A 12765-nucleotide genomic window follows, 5' to 3' on the forward strand; every position below is an offset into this window, starting at 1 on the left:
CTTTTTTTTTTTTTTTCCCCTGATTGTGGAAACATATATACAGTCTAAATCTTCCCATTCCACCCCCTCCCTAGCATTCCATTAGTGGGATTAATCACATTTAGAATGTTGTAATGCTCTTTCCCACCATCCATTACTAGAAATTTCCCTTCATCTCAAACAGCAACCCTACACTCATTTCTTCACTCCCCATTGCCCCTTCTCCCATTCCTCTTACCCCAAATTCTACTTTTCATCTCTATGGTTATATTCTCTGATAATTTCTTTGCGTTTACTGTGGGGCTTAAAATTAACCTCTTAAATCCATATCAATCTTGTTTTTCTTTGATACCACCTTCACTTCCATAGGACACATAAACTATGTTCCTATACTCCTCCATTCCCCCACCTTTATATAGTTGTCTAAAATTACATATTTTACGTTGAGTTCAAAACCACTGATTTGTCATTAGAGTTTGTGTATTTTATATCATGTAGGAAGTAAATAGTGGAGTTACAGTTCAAAAATTATTGACTTCTATTTGTATTCCATTGTGGTTGGAGTGTGCTTTGAGTATATTCAATTTTTTTTTTTTTTAATTCCTTGAGGCTTGTTTTATGTCCCAGCTTATGGTCCCTTCTGGAGAAAGATCCGTGATCACTGGAGAAAAATGCGTGTCCTTGTGATTTGGGATGTAAGGTACTATATATGTCAGTTAAAATTCTCTACATCTCTTTCTCCTTTCTTTGTTTTTCTGTTGGTAGGGCTCCCTCTAGTATCTGAAGTAGGGCAGGTCTTTTATTGGCAAAGTCTCTCAGCATTTGTTTGTCTGTGAAAAATTTAAGCTCTCCCTCAAATTTGAAGAAGAGTTTTGCTGGATAAAGTGTTCTTGATTGGAAATTTTTCTCTCTCAGAATTTTAAATACGTCATGCCACTGCCTTCTCGCCTCCATGGTGGCCGCTGAGTAGTCACAACTTAGTCTTATGTTGTTTCCTTTGTATGTGGTGAATTGCTTTTCTCTTGCTGCTTTCAGAACTTGCTCCTTCTCTTCAGTATTTGAGTCTGATCAGAATGTGTCTCAGAGTGGGTTTATTTGGATTTATTCTATTTGGAGTTTGCTGGGCATTTATGCTTTGTGTATTTATATTGTGTAGAAGGTTGGGGAAGTTTTCCCCAACAATTTCTTTGAATACTCTTTCTAGACCTTTCCCTTCCCTTCTGGGACACCAATGAGTCTTAAGTTTGGACGTTTTATTTTGTCTGTCGTATCCCTGAGATCCATCTCGATTTTTTCGATTTTTTTCTCCGTTCTTTCTTTTGTTCTTTCATTTTCTGTTCATGGACTTCTAGGACACTGAGATGTTATTCAGCTTCCTGTAGTCTTGTATTGTGAATATTCAGAGTCTTTTTAATTTGGCCAACAGTTTCTTTTATTTCCATAAGATCTTCTGTTTTTTAATTTACTCTTGCAGTGGCTTCTTTATGCTCTTCTAGGGTCTTCTTTATGTAGCTTATATCCTGGGCCATGGTCTTCTTGATGTCCTTTAAATCCTTTGCCATGTTTTCGTTCCTCGTTTATAGTTCTTTGATTAATTGTGCGAGGTACAGTGTTTCTTCTGATATCTTGACTTGTGTGTTTGTAGTTGAATTTTCCATATCGTCTGGTTTTATCATATGCATTAAGATTTTCTGTTGTTTTTGGCCTTTTGGCATTTGCTTTGCTTGATAGGGTTCTTTCAAGTTGTAAAAAAAAAAAAAATACTTATCTAATTTTTCAGAAACACAGTTTGGTGGCATACACTTTCTCTAACTAACCAGCAGATGGCGTCTGTGAGTCACCTATACCCCTCAAGTCAGTTCTCCACCTTGTCCCCATGGTGTGTGGGGAAATGATTCTTGTGGGGTTCAGTTGGAGAACTCAGTTTGGGTGTGTTGCTGGAGCTGTCCGCCCTGAATGTTGGGCTTGTGTACGGGTGGCCAGGGACGTAGCACAGCATTCCCTCGGCAGAGGTCCTGGAGGATCACTGGGTGGGGGACCTGCTCGGAGAACCCAGGGACACTATGCCAAGTCCGGTGGTTTGTGGGGCAGTGAGAGAGAGGGTCTGGGGCTGAAATGAAATGAATGCCTAGACTCTTGCGGCGGCCTTGAATCTCCGGGAACCCAGGGGATTTGAATATTAAAACTGTCCTTCCTCCCTGGCCACCCATACTCTGGCTTTGTAATAAGCTTCAAAGTCAGGGAGTCTAAGTCCTCCCACTTTGTTTTTCTTTTTCAGAATGTTTTTGGCAATTCAAGGCATCTTCCCCTTCCAAATAAATTTGATAGCTAGCTTTTCCAAGTCTACAAAGTAGGTTGTTGGAATTTTTATAGGAATTGCATTGAATCTGTAAATGAGTTGGGGTAGAATTGACATCTTAATGACATTTAGCCTTCCTAACAATGAACATGGAATATGTTTCTATCTTTTTAGGTCCCCTTCTATTTCTTTTTAGTAAAGTTACATAGTTTGCTATGTAGGTCTTTTACATCCTTGGTTAAGTTTATTCCTAGGTACTTCATTTTTTTAGTTGCTATTGAGAATGGAATCTTTTTCTTGAGTGTCTCTTCAGTTAGGTCATTTCTGGTGTATATGAACATTACTGACTTACGTGCGTTAATCTTGTATCCCTGCTACTTTGCTAAATTTGCTTATTAGCTCAAGTAGCTGTGTCATTGATTTCTCAGGGTTTTCCAGATGTAAGATCATATCCTCTGCAAATAATGACAGTTTTACTTCTTCCTTTCCAATTTGGGTATCTTTTATTTTTTTGTCTTGCCAGATTGCTCTGGCTGGCACTTCTAGCATAATTTTGATAACAGTGGTGACAGTGGGCATCCTTGTCTCATTCCTGATCTTAGAGGGAAGGCTTTCAGTCTTTCACCATTGAGTACTATGCTAGCTGTAGGTTTTTCATATATGCCCTTTATCATATTGAGGAAATTTCTTTCTATTCCAACCTTTTAAAGTGTTTTTATCAAAAAAGGATGCTGGATTTTGTCAAATGCTTTTTCAGCATCTATTGAGATGATCATTTGATTTTTCCCTTTTGATTTGTTAATGTGTTGTATTATATTGATTGATTTTCTTATGTTGAACCATCCTTGCATGCCTGGAATGAACCCACTTGATCATGTTGTATGATTTTTTTAATGTGTCTTTGGATTCGATTTGCAGGTATTTTGTTGAGAACTTTTGCATCTATATTCCTTAGGGAGATTGGCCTGTAGTTTTCCTTTCTTGTATCATCTTTATCTGGTTTTGGTATTAGAGCAATGTTAGCTTCATAAAATGAGTTAGGTAGTATTCCATTTTCTTCAACGAAGGCAGTTTTTCTTAAGTATAAAAGTATGTTTGACAAGAATGTATTTCTGCAGGAATTTATTCTCCATATCATATTTTTGTGCTATCGGTATTATTAAAATAATTTAGATAATGTGGAGGATGATTTATCTGAAACAGTCCTTTCAAACTAAAACACTTAATTCTTGATTGAGTTTATTTATTTTGCTAAGTGCCAGTAAAGTTTACTTTGCCTTAAATTCACTGTAACACCATACCTCTGTGTCTCCTTCATGAAAGCAAGCAAGCAAACAGGGAAGGCAACTTTTAAGGGGTTAGCTTAAGGTAGTTTTGAATTTCACAAGAATTTCCTTTATATGTATATAAAATGGTAACCAACAAAGATGGGAACACTTGGCAGAAAAAAAAATTTAACTTTGAGCTTCCACATTTTTAATTCCAACTCATTTAAACTCCTTAACCTCTTATTTTAGAAGTTGTGACAAAAGGAATAGCACTCTACTAGTAACACTCATAAAAGACTCTTGAAGAGTCACATTAAGATTGACAGTTTTTATGCTTGATGAATTGTGTGGTATAGTTGTTATACTCTGATCCAGCTATAATTTTTTAGTTATTGAACTTTGATTTCTCAGAGCCCTTCTATCTTCTTTTCCCCCAACCACTTCTTGCTAGAAATAAGGGACCTCACGTCAATGTTTCCAAATTGCTGAGGAGGAAAATAATAGTCATGTAAATTAAGTAGTTACATCTTTAGATTCTCACCATAACTATAAATTTGTTTGTGCAAGATGGTGTTTAAGTAATGAGAGAGAAAGTAAGGACCATGGAACAAATTAGTTTGTAAGTAGGAAACAAGCCCACCTCAGTAGAGAAAGAAGTGCCTACCTAGAGGTTCAGGTGCCATCAAGTTGAAGAAAGTATTTTTAGCACCATAATCTGACATGAATCTCAGCTAGTGTAAGCAATCATAATGGGGTAGGCAGTCCTGTTGCAGAAAATAATTGAAGATGAAGCAACATACTTCATTTGTAGGTTAATTTTTTGGCAATGCTTCTTTTACAATTTGGAGAAATGCTAATACATTAATTGTATATTTTTAAAGAAAATAAATTATTCTACCTGAAGATATCTACTTCTTTTATATTTATCTTAATACAACTCACAGCTTTCCAACTTGCTTTTTTGCTAGCATAAATGACTTCTGTTCAGTTTGTTGTTAGACCATGTGCTAATGAGACATTGATATATCAGATTCAGTGTCCTTTATTGTATTTCTGTAACCACGTGGCACGCCTAATCCTGGCCATCTCTCTTTAAATGGGTACCTATGGATCCCAAAGGGCATTGAATGAGAGAATCGTAATAACACAGTTCAAACATATCACCAACATTGGAAAATTAATTCAAAAGAGAATATTTTATGATTTCAATCAATAGACTCATCTTTTTAATCAATTACTAAGAATTCTATTCTTTATAGCTTTTGCTGCTATATTTTGAGATATTTCTTTAAATTCTTTTGAATAGGTACACATAAGTAATAAGTAATAAGCTTTAAAAAAACTGAATAGGAAACTATTTGAATTATTACACTTATATTTTAGGTAGGGGATTCCAAAATGATTTGTTATAAAAAATTCTTACAAATATTTTATTCTTAAATAGTAGAAGCATAACTAATACATGTTTTCAGAGAACAAATATGAGTGAAATGAGATATAACAAAACTATAATGTAGCTGAAATATTCTTAATGGAGTTCTATCATTAAATACCGTATCAAAGCAAATTTTTAAATTTTCGGTACTGTTTTTCATTATAATAAAGGGAGGAAAATGGTTCTTCCACAGCACCAAATTACACTGAAATCAACAGTTATTTCAGTAGCAAAGAAAATGCTGGGTACTTTTTTTTAGCCATTGAACACCTGATGTTTATCATGTTACAGGAATATTTTATCCAGGGGAAAAAGCCAATCACTTGGAAGATCAATGCAGCTGCATTTTGAATTGTCTCGTAACAATAGATTCTCTCACCTTTTAAAATAGTTTCTTCAAAGATTTCTTTTCATAAGCGTTTAAGTTAGCCTTAGATCCCATGCCTAGAAAGCATAGGAGGAACTGCTAACATGCATTTATTTTATGAAGAAAGTAACAGGAACAGCCTTACCAACTTCCTGGGACCCTGGTCATGGCCCATGGCTGGTGTCATTTTTGCCCATTTTATCACGTGATTTGTTCTTTCAGCTTTAAAGATGTCTGAAGACAGTCAGTGAGAAATACTTTCTTGTAGTGAAACTGTTCTTTTGATATAATCGTTATAAAAGGAATAAATTATATTTGTTCTTATAGAAACCATGTTTAGTTCTAGTCAAGATTTGTGAGCTTCTTTTTTATCCACATGTGTAGGTTCAATTAGCCTTTGGTAGCAACAATATCAGAATTAATATCAGGGTTGTTCAGAATTAATATCAGTGTTGTCTAGCATTTTCTAGATCTGTATAAGTCATTACAAATAAAGCTTTCCTTTTTTAGATAGCCATTTTCATTTTACAGTGAAGAGGTTTATTTAAATTAATTTTTGTATTCTTTCATTGAAAGTTTCCACAAGGAGAAAAGGTCATTGAGCATGTGCTTTCTTTTGTGATATGATATGTTCACTAAACACTTATTATCTATTATATAGGATATTTCATCTGAAAATTATATCCTATATATAACACCTTATAACATATTTCATAAAATGCAGTGTAGCCGTTTAAAAGATAACCCTATTGAAAATCAAAAGACAAAGAAATAGTTGAATCCTTTTCACTAAGTTGAAATTTAAATAAAAGGAGACTGTTTGTTGGACTGACTGCTTTTTTCCAGCCCATAGCTTCTTTTCAGTTTCTATGTGTTCCCCCTCCCTGCACATGAAAAAGATACTATCCACCCATCAACTTAATAGATCTTTTCTTTATTGTTGCCCTAGGAGGAGAAAATACTTCATATTTTTCATCTTTCATAACTGTTATTGTGATTCAAGCTCATAAACTGAGAGGAAAAATCTAAAATGTAAGGAGCATATTTTGTGTTTTTTTTTTAAAGGAGAGCCATTTATCTCTTAAATTGAGTAAAACTTTTTTTTCCCTTCATTTTAAAACTTTAGGAAAATTTCAACATGGTTTATAAAGGGATTTAGTAGCTTGGCTTTCAGTAACATAAATAACAAATAAATGTAAATATTGTACAGCCTATAAATCTCCAGTTTTTGTGACATAACAAACTAGTATTTATTAGTACTGCCACCATAATTTCATTAGTGTGGCTTCTTTACACACTTTCTCCAGTGACGCAAATACAGACATGGTTTTTTGGAACATCAGACTTATGGCTGCCTTCTGTCTTCTCCTTTACTTGTGTTGGAAAAACTGCCATTATCACTTGCCAAAAAAAATCCCTCAGTTCAGTAGATTTCAGTTTTGAGGTCTCTTGTGTCTTCCTTAGACCACCAGTAGCTTTGTCCCTTGGAGATCAGGAATTGGACACTTCTGTTTGATGTGTAACAAACCAGGCTCTTTTTCTTGACCTCTTGAGGGAGAATATAGCAAAACAACAAATTTTCTAAGCAACACCACTGGAAACGTAGCAACAAATCCCTTTGGAATGCATCCTTTGGAACACAGGCCAAATTATTCTTTGGTATGAAGCTTTATGAAATTTGTATTAAGGTAATGGAAATAGCAAAGTCTCTAATATGATAAGGCATTAGAAGTTGTATAAAATTTCCTTTATCTATATCCAGATACAGAAATTACTAAAACCTCACCAAATTTGGGGGATATGTGCTGTTATCAATTCCAAGAAACTAAGGTTAAAATAAGGAGCTTAAAGATTCAGGCTTTTACTATTCTTGTACTATAACAAGTTCCATGAAGCTAATGTTAAAATTGGGAGCTTATTTAATTCCACCAAACCTCTTTGTTCCCCATTCTTCCCTCCACAGCTACCCCTTCACTCTCACTCCCACCTCCCTACATGCTTTCTTTGCTATGTTTTATGAAACGTTTTTCAACCCCATCTCTCCCTTCTGTTTTCTCGGCTTTGTAACTTACTTGTTTAACCTTTCCAGTGATATCCTGTGGATTAGGCTAAAATCAAAAGAATCACATAGTTGAGTTTGTAGAGGGCGTTATACCTTATGGAAGCTGAGAGGTCTTCTTAAAGAAGCACAATGTTAACGCTGCTCTTTTCCCTTTTCTGCTTAGGACTTAAGTGTTGTGTGTGTGTGTGTGGTGTGTGAAAATGTACCAAACTTCTAACTTTCCCTGTTATCCTAAATAGTTGAATGGCATTTAATTATCAAGTTAAATTCACAACCTTGTCATTCTAGTCAACTTTCTTCTACTATTAATATTTTAAGTAGTAAATATTTAAATCTGTTTAGCTCAACTCTTTCCCAAGACAATATATTTTTGAAGTGATGCTAGTTTTGTATCTTTTGCTTACTTTATTCCACCTTAAGAATTCTGTTCGAGTTAGATGCCCCTAAGCAAATAATTGCTTTTTTGTCCTTCATTTGTCCTTAAACTTCTTAAGTTAGCAAATGGCCCAAAGTTTTACCTTCTACCTTCTTTGTCTTCCAAACCTATCACATTTCACTACTCAGGATACCTTAAAGATTGCCCTGTGGAACAGTATTGCTTTCAGAGGCATAATTTTGAGGAGGATTCTATAATGGTGCTGTTTATTTTCCTCCTAATTTTTGGATGCATTTATGTATCCATTGTTATCTGAGTCTTACAGAGTAACTGTTACTAATTTGTAATATAAATCACAACAGTTCAAAGATAAGCATATAAATGGGCTTGTAAACAACAGCCTTGCTTTTGCTACCTTTCATGAGTGAGATTCTTCTGGGTTATCTGTAAATTTGAAAGAAGTCCTTTGCTTTCTGAATCTCTCTTACCCTAACAAGCTGTAAGAGTACTTGTAACTTTTTCTCTTCCGAGGCCAAAATAAAAGATGATGGTTGTAGAAAGCATGTTTTGACTCCTTCCGTAACTGTCTTTTCTGGAAAAATTTTTGTAAAGGTAAATAAAAATTAAATGTTAAGATAAAATTTTCTTATTTAAAAAATGTTATGGTTAATAATGATTTGAACTTAATTTGGCATGACTTGCAACATTTCTATGGAAAACATATAGTCATTAACTTTGAAGTATTTTTATATTGAATTTTTAAGCCGTTTGGTTCTCATATCTGTACATGTTTGCCTGGATTAAAACTCACATTTTATTGGGTGAAATAAAAAATACAATCAGTATTTGTGGGGAGGGGACTATCTAGATGAACATTTACTTGTTCTTAAAAAAATGTTTGAGACAAACTTGTGTTTGATAGATTAAAGATTTGTGTGTATTTCTAAGTCTTTGCGTTCTTCATTTTAAACAAACTCTTACTCCCATCTTCAAGACTCCACTCAAAGATCACCTCAGCAAATCCTTCCCTGGTCCACAAGTTCAATCTGCCTTTCCTCTGGTCTAATATTGCCTTCTGTGCAGGCCTCTGTTACCAATTTTATGCTTGTATTATAATCATCTGTTTACACATTAAACTGTACACTTCCTAAGGGCAGGGGCTGGTTATGTCTTTATTTTCTTAGCCTAAAGCACTGTGCTGCCACAATGATGTTAAAAATTGAGATGTGGGATTTTGATGTCAGAATTTTACTGGTAACTACAGTAAATTTATTGCTAACCACCCTCATCTTTGAGGCTGGAAAACTCAAGGGTCAATTGCAAAAGAAAGCAGAGGAACTTTAGCTGGGTTGGTGCCCAGAGTCTTCAGGGTAGGGCTTTGAAAAATTGGATTGGATCATCAGAGCTCCTAAGGGGCCTCTTCTATTCAAAACTTAATGCCACAACTGGCTTGTAACATGGGAGGACTAAAGGGAAGAGTATGCAACAGCAAAAGAAGTGATTGGGCTTTTTCCCATGTGGGTCCTGGTGCAATTTACCCCTTCTGCCACATGGGGTGAAAAGATATGAGAAAGGAGCTCCATCCATGCATACAACCTTTTAAAGATGATGGACTCCACCTGCTTCTGAAGGTGATAGAATCAAGGACTTCAAATTTAACACATCAGATAGTACTTCCTCATCCTTGGGATGGTGTGAGGAGGAGGAGCTGACAGAGACTTGATTGCATCTTCTCCCTTTAGAGCTTTACAAGTGAGCTTTCAATAAATGTTTATTTATTCCTTAAATCAGTTCCCTTTTCTAGTAGTTTTGTGTTTATGATGTATCCTTTTCTTACTGTTTTGATGTTCTTAACCTGAATTTTAAAATTCACATATTCTCAGTGTTTTTGCAACTTATACATTTCTATAATTATCATTACTTATTATTTGTGTTGGTGTAGGGAAGAGAGTTCTTGAATTCTAGTTGACCTTTTGTGCCTAATGTATACAAATTGAACTGGGCTATTTACTTATTAAAAGAATGTTAATATAGCTGTACTTAAGAGTAGAAAGTGCTGAAAATCTTTATTTAAAAGGTGTTTTATTAATATTATTGCTAAGTGTTCATCATACCACTCCAGCCAGGGCCTTAGTCATTTAGATTATAAGTATTTTCTTTCCTTTAATGCCATAAGAAGAGTCTGAGAATATGATCTCTGCCTTCTATACAGCAGACTTAGTAATAGATAAGTACAAATTATTTAATTTGTAGTCATATGGCATTAGACATCACTGATTCCATTTTCAGTGTAAAATGTCCCTTATTAGATTATTCAAGTACTATACACATACTAATATAAAAGCAAAATAAGAACTATATTAAATAATGAATTATCTAAATATATCATTTTGGATTGTATATGGAGACTTATAAAGGAGGCATTCTTAATGATTGAATTGTTATCTGTGTCCTTTTCTTAGGGTGTTCCAGTGATGGCAATAAAAAACAAAATGATATCTGAAGGACTAGACCCAGATCTTCTTGAGTAAGTAATTCTTCTAATTTTTCAGTTATAGTGAAATATGTCAAGATTAATATGTTTTTTTCTAAACAGTGTTTCATGATTGAGGAAACCATCTTCATCAATAGTGTTTCTGCTGGGTTACAAAAAATATATATCCTATGCCACTAAAACCAGTCTTTGCACATTTTAGGAGCAGTGTGAATAGATCAATGATGAATCTAGATGTCCAAAGGAGATGGAATTTGATGCTGTTTTGTTGCATGGATGTAGTGGTTTATGAGAAGCAATTCTTTTTTTTTTTTTTTTTTTTTATTTTTCCTGCCCATTCTACCTTTTCTTAGATTTTCTATTAACTGACAACTTTCATCTAAGACCTTTGTGTGTTGGAAATTTCTCTACCTTGATCTTGGTTTAGCAAGATTAAGAAATGAATAGGGTAAAAATACTCTAGGTCCATGTTAATGGTTATCATGGAACCATTGATATTGGCTTGTGTGAGTTTCATAAAATATTTTTTGAAAATGCTGAAAAATTGTGGCTCAGAAAGTTAGCAATAATTCATTCCATCCAAGTAAACCTGGCTACAAAGCACATCCTGGGTAAAGTATATCTTGATGGATTTTTCAGAACTATTCTGTTTTGCAAGTATCTAGGTACTTGTAAAGAGTCTTTCCAGTTTGGGTTTTAGTTCACTTCAATGTATTTAGCTGTATGATCCAGGCATTCATAATGTACTGTCAGTATATTTTGGGATTTTCTTGGCACTTAGCCTCTCAGAAGAAGGTATGTGTTTTGAGGGTAAACACCATCAAATGGTCTTTTCTCTTATCTTTCAAAATAAGAAATTTAAGAAATTTTTGAAAGTCTGTAAGATCATGTCTCTACATTTGGTATTTATCCAAATAGCAAATAGTTCAAGTACAGTGACATGGCTTGATAATTTGAACTAAAGCATCACAAGGATATTTAGCATTTGTTCTAAAAATTGTTTCTGACACATATTTTTAAAGCAGATGGGTTGTAACATATATTTTAATATGAATTGAACATGTGGGTCCAATCCATTTTGGAACTCATTGAAAATTCTAAAGTTATTAATATATTTAACATTGACCATGACTCTTTTTAACTTCTGGAAATACACAGTAGGCCTCCTGTGATAGCAGAGGGTCCTAATAACCTTTAAAATCACAATTTGTCTCTTTAGAGAAAATGTAATAAATGGAAAACTAGCAGCCCTATAAGCATCAGTATATGCTGGTATCCAATCCCTTTTCCCCTGTTAGATTCATTTCATCCTCTATCCAGCCTAAACTTACTTCATAATCCTTTACTTCATCCTACACTAGGGACTTGGAAGTTGTCCTTGACACTGCATTCTTTCTCAACCCCTACTATGTCAGTCACTATTATTCTCTCATTTTTAATATTTCTCAAATCTGACCATATGCCACCATATCCATTGCTGATTAATCCAGGCCATCAATCATTTTATTATTTTAATTACCTGAATTATTATAGTAGATTTTTATGATAGTAGCCTCTTGATTGGTTTCCCTATTCTCTTTCTTCCTGTCCACTAGTACCTGAGTGGATCTATTCATACTTCACTCTTGCTTCAAATCTTTTTGTGATTCTCTGCTGCCTTTAACATTACATATAAATGCTTTATCATCAGAAGCCAGTTTCTTTCTCTAGTTTCCTATCTTGCCACTCTCCCACATGTGCCTATGTCATGTTACCATAGCAAACTACTTGCAGTTCCCAGAATGTATCATTTTCCTATTCTCTTTGGTGTCTGATTGTTTTCATTCCTCTACATGGATCTTCCATCCTTTTGGCCTGGCTAATTTCTTATTTTTCAAGACTCCATTTAATTTTCACCACTTTTAGAAGTCCATAGTTAACTACTAGGGGAGACTCCCCAAAACCCCCAACACTCCCTTGATGTGTCTCACTTAACAAGTTTGAGGGTAAGTCATTGTCTATAAATGTTGGGAAACTTTCAATCGCAAGGTAGTGCCAAGTTTCAGGGTAGAATTCCAGTAACAGTTAATGTTGTCTTACAGAAAAGCTGCTCCTCAACCACAGCCTGGAGCCTGTATTCTGGCCCATTACCTCATAAGTACATGCCATTGGTCACCAGGGGCACTGGTTGGAGTGGGGGTGACTCACAGTAACTTATCGCCACTACTAGCAAACCAGCTCCAACCACATTCAGTTAGATATGATAAGTGGAATCAACTGCCTTGTTAACAGAAGAATTCTGGCACTTTTGAAAAGATGTTTACATAGAAGTTAAGGAGCCCCGCTTTGGGAGAAAAGTATAAGATAATGAAGGAGAAGAAAATGTCCCATCTGAGGGAAGAGTGTAGTTTTATTTAGAATCTTAGGTACATATTAAGCTTCAGCCAAGAACTTTTAGTAGAGATTGTTCTGTTTTCTTTTCTCTTTTAAAGTATAAACATACACT

General features: G+C 34.7%; 1 protein-coding gene across 2 annotated transcripts in view; it reads left to right on the forward strand.

Moving 5' to 3' along the window:
* The window catches only part of WASHC3 (WASH complex subunit 3), a 57767-nt gene that overhangs the window by 31404 nt on the left and 13598 nt on the right, over window positions 1-12765 (forward strand). For both annotated transcript variants that reach the window (XM_037847949.1, XM_037847950.1), the window contains exon 6: window positions 10249-10313. In XM_037847949.1, the coding sequence (XP_037703877.1) occupies window positions 10249-10313 (65 nt within the window). The remainder of the gene's footprint in view (window positions 1-10248; window positions 10314-12765) is intronic.

Source organism: Choloepus didactylus, chromosome 8, assembly GCF_015220235.1.
Source record: "Choloepus didactylus isolate mChoDid1 chromosome 8, mChoDid1.pri, whole genome shotgun sequence".
Lineage (NCBI taxonomy): Eukaryota > Metazoa > Chordata > Mammalia > Pilosa > Megalonychidae > Choloepus > Choloepus didactylus.